Source organism: Martes martes (assembly GCF_963455335.1).
Source record: "Martes martes genome assembly, chromosome: 8".
NCBI lineage: Eukaryota > Metazoa > Chordata > Mammalia > Carnivora > Mustelidae > Martes > Martes martes.
The window spans coordinates 19,871,664-19,899,420 of record NC_137895.1 but is presented as its reverse complement, the minus strand read 5'-3'; the positions used below and the strand labels follow the sequence as shown (position 1 = coordinate 19,899,420).

General features: G+C 38.6%; 1 protein-coding gene across 11 annotated transcripts in view; it reads left to right on the top strand.

Annotated features, from left to right (window-relative positions):
• The window catches only part of MYBPC1 (myosin binding protein C1), an 87,320-nt gene extending 65,233 nt beyond the window's left edge, over positions 1 to 22,087 (top strand). For 3 of the 11 annotated variants that reach the window (XM_080811283.1, XM_080811288.1, XM_080811284.1), the window contains 10 exons: positions 2,914 to 3,081; positions 6,961 to 7,049; positions 8,355 to 8,550; positions 10,717 to 10,856; positions 13,505 to 13,664; positions 14,638 to 14,774; positions 16,416 to 16,602; positions 18,306 to 18,364; positions 19,787 to 19,829; positions 21,190 to 22,087. In XM_080811283.1, the coding sequence (XP_080667409.1) occupies positions 2,914 to 3,081; positions 6,961 to 7,049; positions 8,355 to 8,550; positions 10,717 to 10,856; positions 13,505 to 13,664; positions 14,638 to 14,774; positions 16,416 to 16,602; positions 18,306 to 18,364; positions 19,787 to 19,792 (1,142 nt within the window). In that variant the 3' untranslated portion in view covers positions 19,793 to 19,829; positions 21,190 to 22,087. Of the gene's footprint in view, positions 1 to 1,887; positions 1,942 to 2,913; positions 3,082 to 6,960; positions 7,050 to 8,354; positions 8,551 to 10,716; positions 10,857 to 13,504; positions 13,665 to 14,637; positions 14,775 to 16,415; positions 16,603 to 18,305; positions 18,374 to 19,786; positions 19,830 to 21,189 lie in introns of all 11 variants that reach the window. The other 8 variants (XM_080811280.1, XM_080811279.1, XM_080811285.1 and 5 more) reach the window with 5 other exon arrangements.
• The last annotated feature ends 5,670 nt before the right edge of the window (positions 22,088 to 27,757 follow it).

The following is a 27,757-nucleotide window of genomic DNA, read 5'->3' as shown; positions in this document are numbered from 1 at the left end:
GGGTCGTGTCACTAATGCAACAGGTATATTCTTGAGTGCTTCAAAATAAGTTTTATTCCCATTCCATCCCTCCTCCCCCCGCATTTCAAAAAAATCCTGAGTAATCCACTCTGTTATTTATATCACCCCAGCAGCAAAATCTCCCAATCTTACATGTGATGTGGCTGCTGAGCAGGAACATTTGTGTACGTATGAAACAGAGCAAATTCTTTACTCTTTTCTTTCTGATAGGTTTAAAAAGTAAGAAGATACAGCAAAATGATAGATGGCTGTCATTTTGATGTTACCCACCTTAAATAAAATACAACGAAGTGTATTTTACATAATTTTGTGTGTGGTCTGTGTAGATATATATGTATATGCGTTTATACATATATATATGTACACAGTCATTATTATGTATCTATTTTGCCACATAACATTTTGGAATTAGCTTTCTATGGAAGTTCTTTCATAACGTGTATATCTTTCTTCTTGCAGTCTTTTCTTTCTTTATGTGGCTGCCCTATTCTTCATTCTTTTTAATGGCTGTTGTCCTCCAGACTAATTTTCTGTAGTGTTTAATGCTTTTAGATATGTCAGGTTTTATTCTGTAAGAAAATTCGTTCTTTTATAAGATCGTGTGTTGGTTTTGAGTCTGCCTTTCTCTTGTTTTTTGGGGTTTGGTTTTTTGTTTTTTTTAATGCCTGCAGCACATTACTCTTCTTTGTTGTCTTCCTTCACACTAGCTCTTTCTTTTCTTTCTTAAAAATTCTCCTCGTGTATCAAGTAACTTTCGTATTCCTTCCCCATCCCTCCGACACCATTTTCTTTCTCTCGTTTTCCTCAGTGAAAGTGGTTCAGATGTGAAGGGATGGGCTATTTTTTGTTCCCCTCTGATCTTGTTTCGTCCTGTTTTCTCTTGAAATTTCTCCTTTACTAGGTCTTTACTCTTTCGAGCACATTTTCTGTCTCCTATTTTCACTTTCTCATCAACTGTCTCTTCACTACGAAAATACCAGCACAGTAGCTCCCAATCTGACCATTGGCTTAAAGACGTATCTCTTTTTTGACGTCCTATTGAAATTTTTAAATTTTTATCAATCCATATGCCCTTGCAGCCACCATGATATTCTGTCTCCCTGTTCCTTCTCCCTGATACTCCTAGAAGGGATGGAATCAGAGAAAGGAGAAGGTTCCGTGGGCTTCCAATCCCCTGCTCCTCTCCTGAGAAACTAGAAAAGCATGATCCCAAACCAGTGGGGTGTACTCACAACGAGTCCAGGAGCCAGCGACATTCCCTCCACCCCACGTGAAACTCAGGGACCCAGGCAGACTCAATTTGTTTTCTTGACTGCAGAACTCGTTGCCATGGCAACGGGGGGGGCTGCCTCCAGAGCTGCTGGGAAGACAGGGCTGGCTTTATCATGAGTGCCCTCACTCCCAGCCTGTGACGATTGAACCCCATCGTAGGAGCACTATGTTCCCTGGGTACCTGGGAGGACCCTCCCAGGCTGAGGGGACAAGAACAGGTCAAAGGATAGACTGTTCCACTGTGGGCTTCTCCTCTGTGGAGTCCAAGACCTGCTCCTCTTTTCTCTTCAGGGTCTTGCTTTGTTCCTCTCTACCTCGTGTTCCCACAGCTGGAAGTGCCCAGCCTCTTTTCTCCTCCTCTTCTCTGTGGCAGATGCCTCAGGACAAAAACCGCAGTCTGAGCAGAGCAGGCTGTGGCTCTCCTGAGGAACTCCCCCCTTCCTAATGTGTTTGGTCTCTTCGTCACTGCTCTGAAGACAAATATCTTTGCATACTTTGCATACTTTACTAACAGAGAATGCTGACTACTGATACGATATTCTTCTGGTGTGAAAGTGGGTGTCTTTAATTAATTTTAATGACGGATTCTCAAAGGTACATCAGCAAAACAGTCTGATGAAAATGGGGAGGCTGCATATGATCTACCAGGTAAAGTATTCTATGAAAGCTTTCAAACTTTTTTACTTGTGATAAAAGTTTCTGGGAATGTTCCATGACCAAGCATGAAGTACACCTAACCGCCCACACACAAAAAAGCCCCTAGAGATCAAGGGAGTGGGTGGGCAGTGAATTAATAATGTGGAATACAAGCTTTCTCCCCCCTTCCCCCCAACTGAGGACATAATACATACAAACTTTGAGAAGTTGAAACATTTGCAAACCCCTCTCTTGATGTTATAGACAAAGTTTACCAAAACCTTTTAAAAATATCAACATTTTTGATCAAGGTAAAAAGAAGAATGCCAATTCCTTAAGAGGTCTTGGCTCCTACCCAAGCTGTGTTTCCTTTTTACCATGGGTATTAGCTTCTTGTCTTCATAAATGGGAGCATGATCAGACTCCCTGGGCCCATATTAGTGCCTCATAATAAAAAACCAGCTAAGATGAAACAGAGAGATTATGTGACTATAAAGGTCTGTGTCTCTCATTCATAAGAATAGCATTTTCCTGTTCCAAAGTTTAACATGTATAGGTGGCTAAATGTCATGATTATGTCAATCCTTATAAAACCAAATTGGAATAAAACTGCTACAAAATTCTTGGGGACAGTTACTGTAATTCAGGATACTCCAGTATCACTTTAATTTCCTGAATCGCAGTAACTGTCCCCAAGAATTCAGGATACTCTAGTATCATGGTATCTTGAATAAGAGGTTTTCCAGAAATAGCAGAATCTGATTATCCTTCTTCCTGTCATTTACATTAGCCATTCGAGACCAGTTTTCATTTAAATGTAAAAAATGCTCACCCGTATAGTATGACTCCAGACCAAAATCATATTTCCTCCAACTGATTTAATTATGAGTCAAATGCTAGTTTGGAGCCGACTGTACCAGTTAGGGTGATTTCTTTCACTAAATACCATTTCTCCTTGTTTTCTTTCTCTTTTGTGGGTTTTAGCTGAAGATTGGATAGTTGCAAACACAGATTTGATTGACAAGACCAAGTTCACCATCACAGGTCTGCCTACGGATGCAAAGATCTTTGTGCGTGTGAAGGCTGTGAACGCCGCAGGCGCCAGCGAGCCCAAGTACTACTCCCAGCCCATTCTGGTGAAGGAAATCATAGGTAGGTGGCAAGACTTTTAGAATTTTGTCTCCATTTCCAACACCATTTGGTTTTATGTTCTAACCCCCTTTTTTCTCAAATCTTCCTATTTTGCTATCACTCCTTTGATGTATAGTCAATGCCCCTCTGGAAGTTAGGAATGAACAAAACATCTCCTTTCCACCAGTGCGGAGGTCAGGGTTTGCAACTCGGTACAAGGACCAGTTAGTTAACTTCGCCAGATCCCATGAGCCAACTCTGACTGAGCTGCCGATTTCCACTAAAGAGAAGGAGCATGAATGCAGCAGGGCAAATAGACAGCAACAACATGGCTCCGATGGGTCTGCAAGGCCAGAACCATCTTCATAATGAAATGAACACATTAATTGCCCTTTTCAGTGTTTGACATCTGCACTGGTGGTGCACAAGTGATGGGTCAGCACAGACCCAGTCAGTGCCACCAAACTCTGCTAGTTATTTCTATCTTCCTCACCACCTTGAACTCGTAGTTAAAGTAAAAAAGCCAGCTTTGCCTCGACATGTTCTTTTTTTTTTTTTTAAGATTTTATTTATTTATTTGAGAGACGGAGAGAGCGAGAGAGATAGCATGAGCAGGGGGAGGGGTAGAGGGAAAGAGAACAAGGTGGGGTTGATCCCAGGACCCCAGGATCATGCCCTGAGCCAAAGGCAGATGCTTAACTGACTGAGCCACCCAGGTGGCGCACCTTGGCATGTACTTGATGAAGCATAAAAATTATTAATTTATTAAGCCTTGGTCCTCAAGGACACATTTTTCCTATGTTTATGTAGCAATGAAATGAAAAAGATGTACAGAGGCCTTACACTGCATATTGCAGTGCAGTGGTTGTCTCTAGAATAGCACTTGTGCAACTGAGTGAGAGGTTGAGCTAGTGACCTTTCTCAGAAAATTCTATTTTTACTTGAAAAAAAATGACTGGCTATTTGGCAGGCATTTTGTAGAAAATGAAAGCAATGAGCCTATCTCTTCAAATAAAACAACTTACAGTATTTGTTGTCAGTGTTTCAGTGAAAAAAATATAAGCTTTTAGGGAAAAATTAGAATTTTGGAAAACTTATATCCACCCCCATAGACTTAACTGCTCTCAACACTTATCACTGTTCTCCTAAAATAAGCAGTGATATTAATGGATGTAATTTTTTGATATTGAATAATGGAATGTGTCAGCACTTGGAAGATCTACATAATTTGGTGAAGCAATATTTCCCAAATGACAAATACATGTTAAAAATATGCATCAGTACAATGTATATTAAAAATGTAAGCTAGACCAATGGATTTTAATGTAACAGAGTGTGAAAAGTTAATTGAAGTAGTTTCAGATTCCACATTGTCCCTCACCTTTAAGAAATTACAATTTATCCGGGCACCTGGGTGGCTCAGTGGGTTAAAGCCTCTGCCTTCAGCTCAGGTCATGATCTCAGGGTCCTGGGATTGAGCTCCCTGCATTGGGTTCTCTGCTCAGCGGGGAGCCTGCTATCCCCCTCTGCCTCTGCCTGCCTCTCTGCCTACTTGTGATTTCTCTCTCTCTGTCAAATAAATAAATAAAACATAAAAAAAAAGAAATTACAATTTATCATGTTTTAGTTTAGAGTCAAAAAGGAATATCCAAAATTGTCTAAAAAGTTTATTAGAATATTTCTCCAGGGTGTGTGAAGCCAGATATTCTTCACTAAATGACTCCAACTTATGGAACATATTGAAGGCAAATTGAAGGCAGGAACAAGTTGGAGATTCCAGATCTCCTCTATTAAGTCAGACACTAAGCAGACTTGCTTAAATAGAAACCAATGCCATTAAAATGTTATTTATGTTTTTATTTTTAAATGAATAACTAAATATTTCAAACATTCTGTTTTAATTTCTAATAGGGCAAGTACTCATATATACAGCACACATAAACAAAAGCTGAGAAATTGCTTTTTTTGAGAGCGATCCTTGATAATGTTTAAGAGTGTGGTAGAATACTGAGACAACATGGCTGAGAGTTGCCATTTCAGGGGAAAGAACACTGCACGGGGGCTTGGGTATCTGGGTTCTAGACCATGTTCTGCCACAGACTCGTGTTGTGGCTGCCTGAAACCTTTTAGAAGTGAGTTACGGGATAGATGTTTGGGTGGATGGTTGGGTGAATGGATGGATGGGTGGGTAAAAGAAAACATGAAGCTTGCACGTTTTCTTAGTAGATTCTAGAGACAGCCTTTGTAAGTTGAATCCTGTTTCCATCATGTGTTAGCCGTGTGACCTCAGGCAAGAGACCTGATCTTCCTGAGCCTTAATTTCTTCATCTGCAAGTCGGGGATAATAATAGCACCTGACCCATCAAGAGGCTCTGAGGATTAAGTACATGGATCCATGTTGCTGCTTAACAGAACGCTTGCCACATAATAAGCTCTCCATATGTGTTAGCTTTTATTATGATGACTGTTTAGTTTACTGCAGAATCTGGCTGAGTTTCTTTTTTCTCATTTGTAAAATTAGGGAGCTAGGGGATCTCCAAGTTCTCTTCCAGCCCCAACATTCAATAGTCATCATCATTGTCACCACCGTCATCATCATTATCATCTCCTAAAGTTTATTGAGCACTTATTATTCTCAACTATTATGCTAAATGCTTTATACGGATAACCTTATTTAATTCTCACAAGAGTCATACAAATTAGATGCATTCATCATGCTGATTTTATGGAAGAAAAGTCTGAAAACAGAACTCCTATATATTAGATCTAAGACTCAAACCCAGATCTCGGACTCCGAAGTCCACACTTCTGAGCATGGGCTCTTAAGGCTAACTCCAGCTTCTAATCCTGGCTGTGTCACCAAGGGCAAGTTACCTAACCTCTTATACTCCTGTTTCCTTTTTTTTTTTTTTTTCAATTTTATTTTTTTATTTGGGAGAGAGAGTGAGAGAGAACACGAGAGGGGTGAAGGTCAGAGGGAGAAGCAGACTCACCGTGGAGCTGGGAACCTGATGCAGGACTCAATCCCGGGACTCCAGGATCATGACCTGAGCTGAAGGCAGTCACTTAATCAACTGAGCCACCCAGGGGCCCTCCTGTTTCTTTAACATGAAGTAAAACAGTACCTATCCTACAAGGTGTCCTTGGGTTTGAAATTAGTCCCCTCATGAAAAGTATTTTGTCCAGTGTCTGTCACATACTAAGCCTTCAAATGATGAGAACTGCTTCATCCTTGTGAGTCTACAGGCTTTTGACTCACTGCTTGTGACGGGTTTGCAACAACATGTCCTAGTACTTTATGGTGGTTAATTAATGAACATCAGTACATAGTGGGCTAGAGCCACCTAATGTGTATCTTATAGCCACACAGGGAGAGAGTTAGTATCCACTTGCAACAGAATTACCCAAATAACAAGTGCTATGTGCTTAAACTCTTTTGTTTTGTTTTGTTTTGTTTTTCTGGTGAGAAAAAATGAGCAGTCCTACCAGCTAATGCTAATGCACCAGCTAATGTGGTGCCTATAGATCTTTTGTGGAATGTTCACTGGAGAATATGCTTGCTGTTAGAACCTGTGAAAAATATATCAAAGGTCCTAAGAGAAAATTTGCTGTTCTTCTATAACGTTGCTTTAGACTTCTAATGACTGTAAAAATAGGAAGTTACCATAAAGTCAAGGAGGTCAGGGATAAATTCTGTTGAGTCAAACTGTGCAAACATCTCTGATTGAAAAAACAGAACCAAAGTTACTATACATTATCTGGTAATGGCACATCTGAGATTTTCCTGTAGAGACATCAGCACAAGGATATCCCAGTGAGTATCATGCCAGTGTGCTTCTGTAAGGCTATTTCCCATGTACTCTACTGATCACAAAATTATACTATTCTACTTTCACTCAGAGCCTCCAAAGATTCGCATCCCAAGGCACCTGAAGCAGACTTATATCCGCAGAGTTGGTGAAGCTGTCAATCTGGTTATACCCTTCCAGGTAATAATTCAGGGTCATTTATTTTCTTTTTTCAGTGCTGGGGTGTTTAAGAAGTAGAAACAGGTACTCTAGCACTTAAACTCATCACGATTCAGGATTTCTTCAGAGGGAGAGTAGATAAATAATTCAAGAGATATGGGGAGTGAGTAAATAATCCTGTGCTTGTCGAGAAAACTATTAAACTGATGGATACTGCTTCTGCCTGAGATGAATGATGCCTAGGTTGGACTGGTCTGAAGCTCAGGGACTATGGTTGGACAGAGAGGAAATACCAAGGAGATGCCCAAATAAGAAAAGCTTAAAGATTCTGGTCCTGCACACCTGTAATAAAACTAGTCTTCATTTTAAGTGAAGCTCTTGGTGTAACATTCAGGAAAACAACATGTACTTACTTCCCATAATCAAGCCAAAGGAAGAGGGATAACTGAATGTTGAAATCTTGAAGCCACTAACTGAAAGATGCAAACATTGTTAAATCATTGCTCCAGCAAAAGAATCTGTTGTTTACAAGATTAACCAGACCTCACCTACAATAATAATTTTGGTCTGATACACACACACACACATACTGCACCACCACCCCATTACCTGTTGGACTCTTTTTATGCCTCTAGCCAGCACTGTTCAATAGAATTTTCTACAATGATGGAAATGTTTTATAGCATCAATGTCCAATATGGTGGCCACCAACCAAATATGAACATTGAGCACTTGAAATGTGGTAGTTGAAGCTAGTGCAACTGGGAAGGTTAATTCTTCATTTTCCTTAATTTTAATTAGTTTTAGTTTAAATAGCCTTGTGTAGCTTGTGGCTCTTATCTCAGAAAGCATGGCTCTTGAATTAGAATTTAGGTTTCTGCACACATTTGAATACACACAGAGCTCATTCAAACCCAGGATCCCATGACAAGCAAGCTAAAGGACAGCCATTTAGGCCTCCCTTATTGCACTTGGAGCCTACAGCTTAGAAGAGGCAGTTACCTTCTACATGCAGTGTGTGAAATCAGAAGGAAAGCCAAGGAAGATGCAAGTCCTTTATCTAAAAAGTGAGGATAATGATACTTATTATCGTGCTGTGAAGATTAAAGGAAATATTAAACATCATGTACCTAGTGTAGTGCCTTGCACAAAGAATGCAGACAACAGGCAATGTGGGTATCACTGTTTCTGCCACAGTTGCTGACCACCAGACTGTCTCCAACTTTGCCTAGAATGGGGTAAGCAACTGTCATTTTTTGTAACGCTGAACAAAAAGTCTTGAGACCATCTGATTTCCCTCCCCCTCTACTTTTTCTATCTTTTTAGGGAAAACCAAGACCAGAATTAACTTGGAAGAAGGATGGTGCAGAAATTGATAAGAATCAAATAAACATTCGTAACTCTGAGACTGATACAATCATATTTATCAGAAAAGCAGAGAGGAGCCACTCTGGGAAATATGATCTGCAAGTCAAAGTGGAAAAATACGTGGAAACTGCATCAATCGATATACAGATCGTTGGTAGGTTTGAAAGAAAGAACTAGAATGTTCTGTCGAAGCAGCATTTGGTCTAATTGTCCTTGTCATTAAGGCAAGAGTAAGAATTTTTGTTAAGTTCTTTTTCTAAATTTAGAAAATATAGATTAGTAACGTTAGTATTTCAAAATAATTTTTTACTGACTGAAAAGACTAATCATTGGAGACTTAGGGCATACATGTCAAAGAAAATTAATGCACATACTTTTTAGTACAAACCATGTGTACTGCTTTATAATCCACTTCTCTCTTATTCTGTTTCTCAACTCCTTGGTGATGAAATATTTCCTGTTTTGAATTCTTGCATTTTTTATGACTACACATAGTAGATTCTAGACACAATTTACATGTTTCCTACTACACCTAAAATTTGGTAATAATAAAATTTTAATGGAGAATGAAAAGTTTTTATTAAGTGTAAGGAAGATATACCTAAATAGTTAAACACTAAATTGGTTGATCCTGTAAGGCTAGATACTCACTCACTTGTCCAAATAATAAATAAGTGTAGTTCTTCTGTCTAGAGTTAAGGGAATAGAAGGAGGATGTCTAAGAGGTGGACCCTTCTCACTTGCTATAATTTTTGCCATGTCAAGAAATACATTTAAGAGCAGTGCTATAGACTTGTTTCCAGTCATTTTTATTATCATATTTCAGTAAATTTGATGAAACTAGGGGTTTTCTTACCAAAGGAGCAACTTCCTGTGGCAGATTGGATAAAAGTTCATGCCCTTTAAATTAAGTACTCTCTTCCTACTGACTAAACTTTCTTGATTTTTGTTAAGTTGAGAAGTGTTGAGGCTACCCTGTGCCCTTGGATCTGGCGGGGCTCCATTGTCATGGGAGCCCATGTGGGAGGGTCTGGAAGAGCGATGCCCTCTGAAACATACAAAAGAAATTTTCTTTTCTACTTTGCCATGTAGTTACTTTATCAGGTAGTTATAAGAGCTTGGGCCATTGCTGGCACACTCAAAGTGCTCAATAAATAATGATTATCATTCTAGTTATTTTACTACTTCCAAATTTATGTTGGCAGAGAGATGAAACAAGTTTTCTTCATGCCCGTTAAAGGTATCTTTTGGGTATAACAGAGGAACCCACTCACAGGCTGTGGCCTCTGAGCCTCTCACCAAAAACCAGAGATGCTTGGCCCAGATGGGCTGTTATGATTTGGAGTCCCAAGTCAGCTCAGATTTCCCATTAGGCAGGGTAACCTTGTGCTTCATTGCCAGTAGCCTGTCCTTGGAGGGATGACTAATAAGGTTTGAAGTTTCATTTAAATTTTCTTTTCAAAATCCATTTCTTTCCATGAAGATGAAAGTCAAGAGTTTTCAGAGAAGGTTAGCTGGAGTGCATTCCATTATTCTGATGTTTAAGAATGTTGAAGGGAGGGGCACCTGGGTGGCTCAGTGGGTTAAAGCCTCTGCCTTCAACTCAGGTCATGATCCCAGTGTCCTGGGATCAAGCCCCACATCGGGCTCTTTGCTCAGCAGGAAGCCAGCTTCCTCCACTCTTTCTGCCTGCCTCTCTGCCTACTTGTGATCTCTGTCTGTCAAATGAATAAATAAAATCTTTAAAAAAAAAAAAAGAATGATGAAGGAAATGTGGGTAGAAATGCAGGGAAGGATGGATATTTCAAATATCCTCCTGTAATGAGGTACAGTGGTCCCCTTTATTGATGGAGATATGTTCCCAGACGTCTAAAACCATGAGTAGTACCAAACCCTATATATGCTAAACTTTGTCTTATACACCCATACCTGTGATAAAGTTCAATTTATAAATTAGGCACAGTAAGAGATTAACAACAATAACTAGCAATAAAACAGATCAAGTATAACCATATACGATAATAAAAATTAATGTGGTCTCTCTCACAAAATATCTCATTGTACTATACTTACCCTTTTTCTGATGATGATGTGAGATGATAAAATGCCTACATGATGACATGAGGTGAGGTGAATGACGCAGGCATTGTGACATAGTGTTTAGGCTACCATTGACCTACTGATGCTATGTCAGAAGGAGGAGCATCTGCTTCTGGACCTCAGTTGTCAGCAGAAAGCAAAAGTGCTGTTAAGGAGGGACCCACTGCAGAAATTGAGAGGGAAAGTGATCTTACAGTGATGCCATGAATTCATCTTATAGACCGTCCAGGTCCACCTCAAATGGTGAAGATTGAGGATGTCTGGGGAGAGAACGTTGCTCTATCATGGACACCACCAAAGGATGATGGAAATGCAGCCATCACAGGGTACACAATCCAGAAGGCTGACAAGAAGAGCATGGTAAGGTCTGGCTTTCTCTGGTTCAGCAGCAGCAGAATCACATTTTATCAGAGGTAAAGGTGGGGCATGAGGTCCTCTGTGGTGAGGAATGTGGGGGGTGGGGCATGGGTAAACAATGTGGCCTCATGGAAAGGATAAAGCCTTAGGAGTCACAGAGAGTTGGATTTGAATCCCAGTATTGCCACTTAAGAGCACGTGTACATGGACAGTCACTTAACTTCTTTGATCTCCATTTTCCTCATCTATAAAATAGGGACATGAATACTTACTTTGCTTGGTTATCGTGGGGCTAAAACAATATAAAGCAGCTGGCACAATGCTCGATGGAACTTAATTCACTTGTTCACCAAATATTTACTCACTCTGGATTCTAACTCAAATTTAATCAGTGCAACACTTTCTCCTTATAAAATAAATGTTGCGTAACATGGACAGAAAGATATCAGTTAGAAAAGAGGGATTCTAAAGGGAACAGCATGTGTAAAGGTCCTGAAGAGGGAAGGAACTTAGTGTGTTCCAGAAGCAACCCAGTCAGAATATGAGTTGGTATTACCTATATTTTATCTCTGAGGAAGCTGAGGCTCAGAAAGGATAAAAGACTTGCTCGAGATCACCAGATTTTAAATGTTAAAGTCTAGGTGTTCCTGCATCAGAATCCATCCACTACACCATACTACTGCCCTACCTGTAAGTGAATGAATGAATAAATGACTGGACACACAATGGCATAGAACCATTTTCATTCTCCCAAGAAGAGTAAAATATCTTACTTAATGATATTGATAGGAAGTCATTCGGCATCTACACCAGTAGATCTCAGTAAGAACTTCGGTTATGAAATCACATCAGATTGTAATTTTATGACCTAAGTTATGAAAGGGAGAAGGTTTTGTTTGGCCCTTGTTTGGACCTTGCCTCTTGTTTGGACCTTGGCCCAGATACTGGCAGTGAATCCAGGGGTACCATGGTTCTTATAGAGGGTCCTTCAAGCACCGCCCTCCCCCCACTTTTCCACTCCCAGCATACTTGCTCAATGTTTGTCTTCTTAGATATTCAGTCAACTCCAGATGAACCAGGACTTTCCCAATGCTTCATGTAACTGAGTTGTACCCAGCAACAGGCTGATCCCTAACCCCTGCACTCCTGTGTGTGTGTTGCATTTCAGCAGGGACAGACCTATAGGCCAAACAATGCTCCCTCTGCCCAGTGTAAGTCCCAGGAGATCACCACACCATTGTCTCATTGTGGCGACAGGTGCTATTGTCATTCATCACTTCATAAACATTGTTTTCATTGTGTGTGCCAACACATTAATTTATTCATTTATTTACTATATGTTGAGCACTGTTCTAGCTGCTGGATTGGGGAAAAAAAAGAAAAGATCACTCACAATCTAGGCAAGCAGAAAGACATTACAATACCAAATGATAGACTAATATACCAAATGTTGGAATAAATGTTGAAATAAAGTGCTTTGGGAATAAAGGAGGGCATAACTAAATTTGTCTGGTGTCTTAAAAATATCCAAAAATACAGAAATAATGATGGCCCCTAAAAATTCTGAGAAAAATCCTTTTCTTTATGAACTTTTTGTCATAAAATATATTTTCTCAATTAGTGATATTAAACATACATGGTGCAATATGGTTCTTTACTGGTTGCAAGATAAACTTTGAGATCACTATGTTTCTCAGGATGATGAGAAAATAATTGAAAAGAAAATTACTTGTTTGGGTTCTCATTCATTTATTCAAGTATCCAATAAACAATTATTTTTTGCACAGTACCTATTATGTGCCAGGTATTCTAATAGACCCTGCAGATACAGGAGTGAGAAGAAAAGTCTATCTTTACCTTCATGGTGTGTCCATTTCAGTGAAGGAGGTAGAGAGTAAACAGGTAAAATAGTAAATATATAATGTAATTTAAAGTAGCAATTTCTATTTAAAAAAAAAAAAAAAAGTCTAGCCAGGTTAAGGTGATAGCCTAGAGTGGTGGGAAGGTAAACAATTAAGATGGAGGTAATATCTGAGCAAAGACCTGGAAGGCAAATTTATTGGGTGATATTAATTTTTCTCTAGTGATTTAATGTCATCTCTTCCTCAGAATAGGTAAGTTTAAATTAAAATTCTATAATTAGGGACACCTGGGTGGCTCATTTGATTAAGTGACTACCTTCGGCTCAGGTCATGGTCCTGGAGTCCTGGGACTGAGTCCCACATCAGGCTCCCTGCTTAGCAGGGAGCTTGCTTCTCCCTCTGCCCTTCCCCCTCTCATGCGCCCTCTCTCTCATTCTCTCTCTCTCAAAAAAAAAAAAAAAAAACTTACAAAATTATATAATTAGACTTTGTTATGCAAGAGATAGGTGATAGACACTACATACTTATGAAGGAAATATAAAGGTAGGAGTTGACATCTATGATATATGCATCTAATGTGTAAATGAAGATTAAGTTATACATGGTCAAGTATAAGTCTGTTGTAAAGTATAAACAAATTAACTGTATGTCATTATTACTCTCAATATAAAAATCAGTGCTATTTTTCTTTTAGTTAATGAAACATCCCTGTTATTTATTCTAATCAACAGTGGGAATAATTGTGTATTTTTAGATTATTTTTCTCAAACAAACTTTTTTTCCCCATAGGAATGGTTCACTGTCATTGAGCATTATCACCGAACCAATGCCACCATTACTGAACTGGTCATAGGAAATGAATATTATTTCCGGGTCTTTGCTGAAAATATGTGTGGCCTCAGTGAGGACGCAACAATGACTAAAGAGAGCGCTGTGATTGCCAAGGATGGTGAGTTAGCAGTGGACTAGTTTAAAGAGGGTTCTGGACTCAATTTCAGTATGTGGGAGTGAGAAGGGTTTCCCTTTTTTTTTTTTTTTTTTTTAAAGAGAGGCTTCACTACATAAGCATGGTTGATTAAATCACTGGCCTTTGTGATTAAACACAAGCTCCAGCCCCTCTCTCTCCTGCCCCTGGAATTCTGGGGATGGGGCTGAGAGTTTGAACCCACTAATCACAGGGTTGGGTTTCTCTGGCAACCAATCCCCATCCTTGGGTCCAAAGGTCACCTCATTAATGTAAAAAAGACCCCTTTACAACTCCCCTCACTTAGGAGATTCTAAGGATTTTAGGAGCTCTGTGCCAGAAATGTGGCCAGAAGACCAAATATCTACTTCTTATTATAAATCACCATATCACAACTAGATATCTGGAAACCTCAGTTTTCCATGACTAGATGGAAAGGCCTGGAAGAAGAGATGTGACGAATGGGAATTCAGAAACTGATAAACACACATTTTTAAATTACAGTAAAAATATTCAAGCAAAATGTTCATTTTATCAGTAAAATTTTTAAATTCTTTATATTGCATTTTTTTAAAAAAATGCAAGCTTAATTCATTCCAATTTCTGGGCTGTGGGCCTAGAAATGGCTCAAGTCATAGACATAGGAATTTGATTTCAAATTAGCCACTCTCCTTAAAGCCCTTGCTCATTGCATTCACATTAAAGCACACTGTTGATCAAAATACTCAGACACCAAATTCTTCTCAATATTTCTTTCAGTCTCAGAGGACCACACTGGCTTTCTGTCCCAGGTGGGATTGACTGTCTCTTTGTACCCTTCAGAATGAATGTAGTATGATATTCACCCATGTTTTTACATGTTTTTTTTAAGCTCAGAGGAATTTTAATCATGAGTAAAGTATGCCAAGAATAATAAATTCTCAGGCCAATTTGTATATTTCTCATGCTTGTTTCTAAGGTAAAATCTACAAAAATCCAGTGTATGAAGATTTCGATTTCACAGAGGCACCCATGTTTACTCAGCCTTTGGTTAACACCTATGCTGTGGCTGGTTACAATGCTACTCTGAACTGCAGTGTGAGAGGAAATCCTAAGGTACCTTCTTTTTTTTTTTTTATCACATTAGTGAAATTTAAGAATTAGTCCCAAATTCCCTTTTTTTTATATTATACACAGTATTATTGTGAGTAATAATATAAACTGACTTTTCAAGTATTATTGTGTCTTTCTCTGGGATAGGAAGAAGGTACAGCATTATGGTGTTGGTGGCTAATTAGGTCTACCATTTAAATATAGTAATAAAACCTGTTTATATTTCTTTACTAACTAAAGGATACCTACTAAGAAAAAACAAAAACACTTATTCTTAAAAGAGCTGAGAGGTAAGGAGATGAAAGTAGTATCATTTTACCTGAAAAATTAGGGGTAATGTTAATTCGTCAAATTCTCTGAAACAGATTAAAGCAAATAATGATGATATTATAATGCAAGGCAGAATTTAAAATGTGCTGGGATAAGGATACAGAGTACCCAGAAAGAAGAAATCACATCTGATTGATGAGATTCAGAAAGGTTTTAAGGTTTCTTATTGGTATTTGAAAAAAAAAAAAAACAATGAAGTAATGAATGCAGCTCATAGAGATATCTATTCCTAGGTGGCACTGTGGGAAAAGTGCCCTAGAATTTGTAAAAATTGCAAAGTGGCATTTTTCCTGCATTATACCATGAGCAGGAACAGAGAAGTCACGGAAGAAGGTAGACTGAAGGTGAGAGGAAGATCCTGAATTCATGTTTAGTTGGAAGTAACATGGATATATCCAAATGGGAATGACCAGGAGGGAGAGGAGAAGTTCACCAGAGCTTAGGAGAAAGGCCATGACTGTGACTCTTGATTTGGAAGCCTCCCACCTCTTGGAGCTGAAGCTCTAAAAAGGAATATCACTGAGGAAAGACAGTAGTGAGTGAAAAGGCAAAGTCCAAGGGGTAAGCCTCAGTGAATGATCCCATTTGAAAGGAGGAAGGTGATAGTATGAAGGAGACAGAGAAGGAAGTCTCTAGGGTCTGAACAAGGCAAAAACATATAAAAGGTGGAAGAGAGAACATGGAGAGTGCACATTTACCAGAGGGAGGAGAAGACAATATGGGAAGGGAGAGAAGGGTCAGGAGTATCAAATATAATTCAGAGGCCAAGGAGAATAGAGTCGTCTTCCTGGGTGACTGACTGGTCCTTACTGATCTTGCATTATCTGAAGAGGACCCATTCCACTGGATGATGAGTAGAGGTGTTTGAGGAGAGATAAAATGGTGGGGAGGCATAAGCAGCACGTAAAGAATTAGAAAAGAATGCCAGGAAAAGGAAGTGAAGAAAAGCAGATGGTTAGGATACCCTATGGGGATTCTCTGAAAAATGCCCAGCAGTATACATTCTCCAGGACGAGCTGACGTCAGGGACCTGTGGCTCAAATTGGAATGCTTCTGAAGAAGCATTTGGGAAGAGAGCCCGAGAGCTGTCCTCTGAACAAGTCTGGCTTGCTTCTTCAGAACTGCTCATTTATCTTCTTGCCAAGCACTAAGTAGAATTTCATTTGAGAGAAACAATGCTCAAGTAGATGTGGATTCTTCTTAGATGTACTTTCTTTCTAAGCTACTCTTTAAAATCTGGTCCCCTGTTTTAATGGTCTCTTATTACAGTAGGTACTGATATGTTCTGACCTATTTACTTACTTCAATCTTCAGCCCAAAATAACCTGGATGAAAAACAAAGTTGCTATTGTGGATGACCCAAGGTACAGGATGTTCAGCAACCAAGGGGTCTGTACTCTGGAGATTCGCAAGCCCAGCCCCTATGATGGAGGCACTTACTGCTGCAAAGCAGTCAATGACCTTGGGACTGTGGAGATCGAATGCAAATTGGAGGTGAAAGGTATGACATCGAAGATCTCATGTATAGACTAAAATGAAAGAAAATGATTTGATTATTGCCCTTACTGCAAAATCCAAATTGTTTGCTAAAATGTCTAGGGGTGGCAGGGGAAGAGGAAAGAGAATTCTGGGAGAAGACATTATTCCATACTGCATTCACTCTGATTTATTTGAGTAGACTTATTTTCATCTCTTGTAGTTCTTGTTAACTAAACAAATATTAATTTCAGTGGAATGGTAGTATGTGTATGGTACAGTGGGAGTGAATAAAGTTAGTGAGATATGGCTTTGGTGATATAATCTATATTAGAAAAAAAGTCTAGTGTAAAAACCCATCTAATGAAACTGCATTTAAGGAATTTGTACTATTTTTAATTAGTTTACTATTTTGTGAAACCTTTAATATATATATGGGTAAGTTTGCTAACTTAGTGTTTACTATTGCGCATATAGGATATAGCATATCCATATTATAATCAGTTGCCTTTAAAATCTCATTAGAGAATTTCCATTTATAGGTATGCATTACATTTATACTAGTTTTTAGAAGTTTTGCTACTAATGTAAACCAAGAAAACATGTAAGGATTTATGTGGTAGAAAAGTCTCAGAATAACCTGTCATCTTAATCAGTTTTTGTAGTAATTGAGCTTAATTTTTATAGTGAAGTTTTTTCATGACAATCAAAACCTATTTGGGGGTATCATGAGAACTCCTACAGATGTCAGAGTCACTGTTACGAGATAATGGGTGACATGATCCAAATGTCTTTTCTCTTTTTCTTGTTATATTTTATTGCCTTTCTACGATAACCAAAATCTTTATTTTTTCTACCTCTCTGTAATGAAATTATGATCCAAAAATCAGAAAGATAACTTTGGAAATATCTATTTAGAAAAAATAGTAAATACTTAAGATACTAATGTAAGAAAGTGGTTTTAGTCCTAAGTCTAGTATAAGTACAATAAAGATATTTGTTGAAAAAAAATTTTTATAACTTAAAAAAATGTTTTCTTTCTGCTGTGATTTCTGTCCATCCCCAAGTAATACAGTATGGTAGATTCATAACTGAACAAGAGGAAATTTTTTGGTTTTTTCTCTCAAATATAAAACAATAATATTCTTAGAAAATGTCAAATGTGACTATTGAGATAGTGTTTACAAGTTTAAATATTATTTTAGCTGTTTACTAGCTCTAAATGCAGTTAACAGTTGCAGATATATCTGGTTTCTCAACTCCTAGCCTTATTATTTTCAAGGTATTGTTGGTACTTACGTCTCAATATTCAATAAAGAACAACAAAAGCCCAGTACCAGGTCTGCATGCTTTGAAAATAAACACATGTTGCTATTGATATAAAATGATTATTTCACAAATGGTTCACCATTTGGACTCCTCCATAGTAGCAAATAATATTGTACATATGGATGATATATCCTTTATAGTAATTGTATAGTAAGTTGTGTAGGGATTGCATTTAATAATACAAGTAATGTACCTTGTATGTAAGTTCATAATAAAATACCAACTGTGCTGTGTTGGTCAACACTTTTGGTCCTAAGAGTAAAGCCACGATTGTTGATCATCAGATTGTTATCTGATAATAGGTGATTTGAATCAAGTTATGCTGAGAAAAAAAAAAAAAAAGGTAAGAATGTGAACTGAGAACAAATAAATACTGGTACAAATATTCTAATTCTACAGTGATATATCAAGGAGTAAATACCCCTGGACAACCAGTCTTCCTGGAGGGGCAACAACAGGTTTTAAAAGTTCATATCCCACTGGATATTTCTACTTTCTGTTCCATTCCTCTTACATGAAATCGCACTTTGCATGTAAAGCTTGACTTTCTCATTTGCTTTTCATTGTATTTCTTAGCAGCTCATGGCATACGGTGTTTATGCCATGAACAGGAAGGCCAAATTATTCAAGGATATTAATTAATGTAGGCACTGTGTTTTGTCAGGAAACTAAGTACCGTACTACACATCTCTATAAATAAAGCCAGAGCGCTACATTTGAAGATGACCTCATGGTAGATATCAGATGACTAAAACTTGGGACTCAGTGACAGTTCTTTAATATTTTCATTTTTTGAATGTAGAGAAATATGATCTTCCTTTAAGATAGTTTCCATTATAGTTTCCTTGGATTCATGTTAAAATTCAGAAGACTAACGTTTTTAAATTGTTAAGTGGTAGAAAAGTGTTCTGGACATTTTTGTTGGAGAGAGGACACAATTAAGAATATTTGGAAATCTTTGGATCCAATATTTAGAAACTTTCATAGTTAATATTTCCGATGAAAAACTTACCAGTAGAGTGTCTGTGACCCATCTATCTGTTGGGCACTTTGGATATTTTCATAGGATCAAAATTATTTCATATATTTATAAACTTGAAAGAAAATTCCAGGCCCCATTACTAAGTGTATTAAGCAATAAATGAGTCCTATCCTATATGTATAATACACCCCCATTTGGAAGAATGAGTTAAGTTTTTTGGGCCTGGGTAAGCAACCTCTGATGTAAACTCTAATGATGTAAATCATTAGATGCCGGAGTTTACAATTCCTAGAGATAATGTCAGCTTACAAAAGATGACAGAATTAGGGCTCTTTCTTTAAGGTTTGGTAGATTAAACATAGAGTCATTTTCTAGTCTAAGTTTGTTTAAGCCTTGTGTTTATTTAGATCATATATAATCAGTTCAGAATACAATATTACGGATACGCTAGTCTAATATACCTACTTGATAATTTTGCCTTGTAGAATTTCAACATATATATATGTACACTAATGCTTTGTCTATTGTCTCTGTTTTTCTTTTGTTGAAAAACACAATATATATATGTTGTAGTTTTTTTTTTTTAAGCTAATGGTTTGGAAGCTCTTAGCATAAATATTCACTGTACAATCAGATTGGCTTTGTCACCTGTTCAGGCAAAGTGGTTGTGCATATTAATAAATGTTTTACATATTAATGATCCTTTTGAAGTGACTGGATCCCTGCCCTTCATTCCATGCGCTTCTATTTTCCTCCATCTTTCACATGACTAAGGATTAATGAAATCACCTCATCATAATTGTGACTATAATTTCATCCAACAAGCACTCAACTTTGTTTTTAGAACTTTATTAATGCTTACAACTTCTCTCTCTCTCTTTCTCTCTCTTTCCCTTAGTCGTAGCACAGTAAGGAATTTTGAATGTATATTACCATCTAAGGTAAGCTTTCATATGGTTTTGGCATATGAAGCTTATGACTATCATAAGCCATACAAAGCCTGTGGAGTATGGCATGATTTTCATTATGTAATCCAATGAAAATAGACTTTTTAAAATCTCTAACTTTGTAGTTTTAATTTGTATTTAAGTATCTTGAAATTAACAGCTAGCATTTATTCATCACAACAATCTCCTGTTGACATGGAGCAAGTTGCTGAATGCAGTAGAGCATGAATTAAAGCATTTAATGTAGATGAAAATGATACCCAAGCATTCTGAACGCTTTGCATCAAGGAATGGACATGTACATAAGTGGCATCATTTCTACCAATATGTGATTTGAATTTTTTTTTTTAAAAAAGGAGAATGACTTTCTCAAATTTGCATTAAATAAGTTTTAAGAATGTTCAAATGGCATGCTGTTTTTGCCTGGACGTGAATTTATTAGTAAGTAGTAAAGGTTCCTTAAAGGACCATGAATTTTTATGGTTTCATGGGTTCTCTTGTGAGGGAAATTTTTATTTTTTTTTTAATGTAATTCAGAAACCTGGAAGGTAAGTTTGAAATATTAGTAGGTGTTTCACCTTCAGAAGGTATTGGATGGATTTTACTCTTTTTAACAAAATCTTCCCAGTTTTTGCACATTTGACAGGATATAAATAGCCAAAGTTAGAGGAGTGGTCCCTTTTTTCTTCTCCAATGTGCTTGAATAGGAATTCTTTGTACTTACCTAAAAAAAATATTAACAAGGGCACCAGGGTGGCTCAGTCAGTCAGGCATCTGACTCTTGATTTCTGCTCAGGTCATGATCTCAGCGTCATGAGATACATCCGCACATCCAACTCTGCGCTCAGCGCAGAGTCTGCTTGAGATTTTCTCCTTCTCCCTCTGCCCCCTCCCCCTGCCCATGCTCTAAAATAAATAAATAAAATCTTAAAAAAAGAAAAAAAAGAACATTAACAAACAGGAAACAGATCTTTCCACTGATTCATAACATGGCTTGCATTTATCTGCCATTCAGTCAGAAGGCTTAAATCATCTGTAGAAGAATCCTAAAACCTCTCCAAGAGCAATAGATACTTTCCAACCAGTCAGGAATTTCAACTAAGATTGAATAATAGCAGGAAACAAAAAAACTGCTGTGGGTCTGCTGGGAACTTGCTTTCCCTTCTAGTTGCCAAGTGCTTTAAATTTTAAATGTGCTAAACCCAGAAGATTTCCAAGTAGGGGCTGAATGAATCTTTGTAACTAACTGGAACATAATTAGTCACATTCCTAGGCAGCTAGTCAGAAAGTAGTATTTGAGTAATCTTTCATGTAGACGGTTTTGACTTTGCCTTTTCCTCTCTGTCCTCTCTAGGTGGTCTTTCCTTCTGCAGGCTCCTCTTGCAAGGTGTGCCTCCTAACATAATTGATTCATATTTGCGAGACTTGCAATCAAGCAATCCCGAGGAATACTAAGGGCCTGGGCCCTGCCTCCCTACACGCCACTGCTTTGAAATCTGGTTGCAATGAGAAAGCATTTTCTGTTTTTCTACCAGGCACTCAAGTGTGGTCGTTTTCTTTCCTCCTGATACTGAAGAAAAAAAATGTTTGCACGGATTGCTTAATTAAAAATTGCATACAAAATTTCATTTGAAGTCAGCTTTTTGGTCATTATTGCCTGTGCTTGGTCACTATACTTTACCAAAAAAAGCAAGCTATACAATTAGCAAAAGCAGTCGTTTTAGTTTAAAATTGTAGGCTGTGAATGCTTTATTTTTTACAGAATAAAAACACATTGTATGGGGTGCCTGGGTGGCTCAGTTGATTAAGCAACTGCCTTCGACTCAGGTCATGATCCTGGAGTCCTGGGATGGAGCCCCATGTTGGGCTCCCTGCTCAGTGGGGAGTCTCCTTCTCCCTCTGACCCTCCCCGCTCTCATGCTCCCTCTCTCTTATTCTCTCTCTCTCTCAAATAAATAAATAAATAATATTTTTTTAAAAACTAACACACATATATCGTACAATACAGCACAGTCAGATTCTGAAAACCCATCTTTCTCTTAAAAACCCACTCCTTTCTTGATCTAGGAGATTTTTCTAAGCAAAACAGGGCTGTTTATTTCACACAATCCTTCTTATCACCAGTGGATCTGTACCCTCTTTCCCATTTGAATTCACTGCAAAACTTCATAAGTCTTTCAGATGAGTTTTCTCAATGGAAGGGAAAATGTATTCAATAAATAGTACAATAAATTTGAAGTGCTTATGATGAGGTGACAGCGTGCTCATTTATGTGTGTGGGGTTGTGTGCTCAGACAGAACTCAGGACAAAAGAGTGGAAGCTGGGGTGCTACCCAACTTGGGCCTGACCTTCATTGGTCTCTGATGGGGCCTCCTGGCTGAGTGCACCAGGGCTCCTGCCAAAACAGCTAGTCATGGTGACAGAGAGCTACTGCAGACTACAGATAAATTACAGATTTAGAGTTTGCTGATGGCATCCTTTCCGACTGATGGAGACCGTCAAAATATGGAAGTTGAGAAACATCTGCAGGAGCTCATCATCTTCTTGGTGCCTTCCTGTCACTCTTTCTGACTTTCTAGAGAAAGTTTCCGTTCAGGGAATGAAATGAAGTGTGAGTAGATCACCTCACAGCTATTGTTTATTCCCTCACCTACCCCCATTTCTTCCTTTTGGTCTTTTGCGCTAGGAGTTAAATACATTGTGACCTGCGGATGGGCCCATAGCATTCTGGGACAGCATTTTAAGATAGCTGCTCTGCTTCCTTTCCAGATTAGGGCTGGGAAGTTGTGGTGGACATGCTCCTGGGTTGATGTGAGTTCCATCAAGGGAAGGAATGGATGATCTAGGTAGTTGTAGTACCTTAGGAACCAGCAAGGGAAGACTCATGTTCTTGTCCAAACTCTGGCCTCTTCTGTTCCAGTGGGTTGGTGATCTTGCCTTACTGGTTGTTAAGAGTATTGGCTACCATCCCATATGCTCAATAATTGTGAAATAGTAATGTGTGCAACCGCAATGTAAGTACCCATTTTAATCAGAAAATTATTACACATTATTTTATGTAAAAGAAGTCTGGTGTATCTATAAAGTCAAGAAGATCGTATCTCTGTGTGCACACCCAATAAATGACTGGCAAAATCAATCAGTATGGCTGGTGGGTCAGAACCCCAGGACCCCAGCAACTGAGTTGGTTGCTTAATTCAAACCCTCATGGACTGATTTTGCCAAGTAAGGGTCAAGTTTGTTAGGCTTTTTATAAACATTGCCTAAAAGTGACTGTAAAGTATCCCTACAAAATCCTGGTTCTCCAGTCATGACTTATGCTCTCAAAAATATTTTGTACTAGACAATGTTATTTTTCTACATATGATCTCTTCTCTTATTAAGGGTGCTCTTGTACCACAAAGTTCCAAAAAGAAAGAAAAAGTCTATTTTGAAACTACAAAAAGCAAAAAATGTCAGAAACTGTCATTGCTATTAACTTTCCTACAACTTTGTCCTGATTTTGTTTGAATTTCACTTTTTTTAAGAAAAATTAAGTGTCAAAGGAATTTACCAAGAATTCTTTGTGGAAACTAAACATTTATAAAATGTTTTAAAGGATCATACTTATTTACTTACTTTAAAAGAAAGCTTAATGAATGCTTCACCTAAATTAATACAGAAATAGAAAAAAAACCACTCATTCCAAGAAACATTGGAATGAGGTAATATGTCCTTAGGCACTCATTTTTAATAATTCTGAAACATTCTATTCAGCTCAACAAATGAGTTACTGAATATCTGATGTGTGCATAGCACTATGGTGGAATTAGCTAGAACCCAACTATGAATAAGCATCTTCATATCTTCAAGGAGTTTATAACGCAGAAGACTGGTAAACAAAGGGAAACATAAACAGGGCAGACAGCAGGTATAAGAGAGCACTATAAGGATTTAGAAGTTGGATAATGTGGCTTGTGTTTTGTTACTATCCATGTATGTATCACACTAGGATGAAGTACAAGACATGCCATGTGATTTTATTTTTCTAAATCAAATTAAAATATGAGCTCTCCACTAGCCAGAGAGATTGAGAAGTTCTCTCTGTCCTGTTTGGAGGTCCTACCTTGGGTCCTAGGTCAGTTCTGTGCCTAGAAAATGGAGAAAGGGAAAGTCTCCCCATTTCAGTCCACACTGATGACTACAGAAATGTCTGTCTGTGTACAGCCCACTACAGTCCACTCAAAGACAAGTGACTGTAACTACCTGGACAAGTGTGGACCTGGGGTCTTTCAACCTCCAAAGTCATAGCTTGGCTATTTACCTGCTACTTCTAAGGGTGTTCTTTGTGGGAACACTGGATAGTTCTACCACTTAGTACTAGCATTGGAGCTGGGCAAGAGGGACCCTTCTACTTTCAAGTGCCTCAGTCTGGCCTTCCTCTACCTGTATCTCCCTCCACAGGGCAGGAGAGCCATGAAGCCAAGGGGATGTGCCTACTTGGAACCCCTCCCACACCTCCTTCTTATAGACTGAACCCAAGCTCACTTTTATGGCCTTTCTGGTCATTTTCCCTGAATTCAAACCCCTAAGCGAGAAAGTTATCACCAATTTATGCACACTGATGTCCAAGAGTTGGCTTAGAGAAACCCATTTCCCAGGAGGTTAGGGTGTGAGAGATGTGACCAGAGCTTATGCTTGAGGCTGGGGCATCTGTACATGTGTGCCTGGGAACCCTCGTGGTGTGATGCAGGAAGGAGCTAGGATGTAAAAAGCAGGGAGCCTGGAGACTGGCAGTGGGTCACAATATTTTGGCAAGTATCTCTGAAGAATCTGAAAACCCTACAATTCAAACCTGGCCTTCCAAGTCATTATGGATTCAGCTCATGAAGACTGGAAGATACTACTAGTTTATTAACCATCTGTTAGCTTGATTTATAACTTATATAAATATTTATATATACGAGCTATTAAAGTTAGGGGTCAGTCTTCCCTCAACCATATTTGATTCCTTCTCTGTATCCCATCTAACATCTCTCCCACCCCACCCCAAACTCTTCCCTCTCCTCACTCACCAAACTCCATGTCTGACCCTCCTTCTCCTTCCTCACTCAAGTTCCCTAGAAAAGAATTCTAGAAATACAAGTTTGGCCTCTTTTTCCTGGGGATAGGAATAGGATCAGGAATAATAATGCCAGTCTTCTTACCAATTCTCTTATGATATTAATTGATTCTAGATTGAACTCTACATTTGTTTTATTTCCTATTTTAGCCAGGCCACTAATTACCATCCTTGTACTAAAGATTCAGGTGGTTGCTACATGTAGATATTTATAAAATCCTTTGTAATTAGACTCTGATAACTTGGAATGGACGAGAGAAATCACCTAATGGAACAACCAGTTCTCCTGATTCTGAGGTCTGTCATCACCCTCTTAATGTCACCTGATGATCTCTCTCTGTCCCCAAATGCACTGGCCTGAGCAATCTATGGCCTAGCTGGATATTTTTCTTCTATCTGGAGTAGATTACAAAATACCAGAGAGGCAGCAAGACTGTTAGACACTCCCAGAGGGGTCATTCAGTGTGGCTCGGGGCACTGGCTGACTCAAGTCATAAAAGGAAAAAACATTGCATTTAAGTACACATCCACCATAACTTCTTTCACTCCCAAGCAATAGCTTTAGAAAGCATCTTTTAGTTCTTTGTGGATAGGCACTTACACAGCTATCCACAAGCAAGAAGTTCCCTCCTTTATTACTGTACTCTCCCCTTCATCCTAGTCATAGAACCCAAGAAAACATTTTAAAGACATTATATACCAATTTTAAAATCTTGACTTAAGAGTTTTTTAGTTAATGAAATAAATAAATAAATAAATAAATAAATAAGAACTAGGGGTTACCAGCAACACCATGGCAAGGAAAAGAACCATTATTTGGATTTTGCAATGCATCCCTCCTAAATGATTGGGACAAGGGGTAATTGGAAAGCAGCCATGTTGCAAAATAAACCAAAGCTGATTTGGAGTCATGTGGTTATTTGGAAAATTCCAGGCACTAGAGAGCCAAGTAATGTATCCCCTGCAGGCTATGGGATGAAGTGTCATTGGACTGGTCATCTCAGTCCCACTCCTAGTGTCCGCTGGGGGTCATTGTCAATTCAGTTCCCATTTCTGCATTGGGAGGCACCACTGAGCTGGAGGCAGGTGGAGTGGTAGTGCAGGTTACCAAGAAGAGGTAGAATATCTCTGCACAGGGTTATTTTTATGTACTTCTTAAGAGTTCATAGTTAGGACTCAATATACATTAGCTAGCAGTAGTAGGAGCTCATTGGTGAGATAAGTTCCATGATTGTCAAGTCCTCACAATGGCAAGCATGGACTCTGACCCAAAGTCTGCCATTAGTAACTCCAATCTCTGAAGAAGTTAAGCAGGAGTGATGGACAGACCAGCAGAAGATGGCAAAAAGGGGCTCAGTGGAGGCCAAGACCAAGAATTAACATCAAACAAGAGGGAGAAAAGGAAGACAGACTAGCACAATATTATTTGTACAGAGGGAAGGGAAGTCAAGAGCAGTGAGATAGAAATGAATCCAGAAATAACCTCATGAGGCAAAAACTAAAGAGAGAGGAAATGGCAGTGAGAAAATCAGCAATAAAAAACAAAACAAAACAAGAGCACCTAGTTATGTCCTTTAGCAGCATTATCTTGGTCACGATTTCTTAACCTTGTCCCCCACTGCCCTATTCTTCTTTGCAGAAGAAAGGAAAACCTTGGAGAGAACAAGAGAGTGTAGCCTGAAACTATAACCACAATCTCTGGTATGCTTACACATTGAAGTTCATCCATATGTAGCATTCTTCTCTGTAATATAGGAGTTTATTTTAAAAGAAAACATTTTTTTCTTCCCAGATCTTCCAATAGATGTTGCTCCAGGCATACTGTCAGGGAGTTAAAGTTCTCTCAGTATGGGAAGGACTGTATAATCTTAGAAAAGCCTCATCAACAATCAACAATTTCATCAGGGGCCAACAAGTAGATTTCAATTCCACTGAAGAGAGTACTATGTAATGAGTTTTAAATAAATAAATATATATAATATAAAATTAGAAATACAGGATGTGAGGACGATCAGGCTCCAACATCTGTCACCCTATTGATTGCCAGGGTTGACTCGGCTGATCTGGCTGGCTAGGCAGGTGTCCCCTTCCTCCCTCACCATTCCATGTGCGTCCCTCCTGAAGCTGTGTGCTCTGTCGAAGAGGACGACCTTCCCTGATAGAGGAGAGGACCGTTCATTGGTCAAGAGTATACCAAAAGCTACGCTCCCCTGCTAGAACCTCCAAAGAGGCTCTCAAGGTCTATTCGTAGGGGAACATAGGGTAGTCAAGCTTCCAAGACTCCAGATACATCCCAATAAGGTGCTGCACATGGCAGTCTGCCTTTCTTAAAAAAAAAAAAAAAAAAAAAAAAAAACCAGAAATACAAAATAAGATACTAAATCTTATGCGCCTCTCTATCTATCTATCTATCCATCTATCAATCGATCTCTTCTTTGCCCTGGAGACAATAGCTCTTTTTTTTTTTTTAAGATTTTATTTATTTATTTGACACACAGAGAGAGAGAGAGAGAGAGGAAGAAAGCACAAGCAGGAGGAGGGGCAGGCAGAGGGAGAAGCAGGCTCCCTGCTGAGCAGAGAGCCCGATGCGGGGTGATCCCAGGACCCTGAGATCATGACCTGAGGTGAAGGCCGAGGCTTAACCCACTGAGCCACCCAGGCGCCCCAAGGAAAGACATTCTGATAAAAGTGTCCCTCCTAAGGTATTCCTGATAATAACCTAATTTAATAGTGAAATGTGACCCAACCCCAGCATATAAAATCAATGCACAGAAATTGCATTTCTATATATTACCAAGACAGAAGAGAAATTAAAGAGTC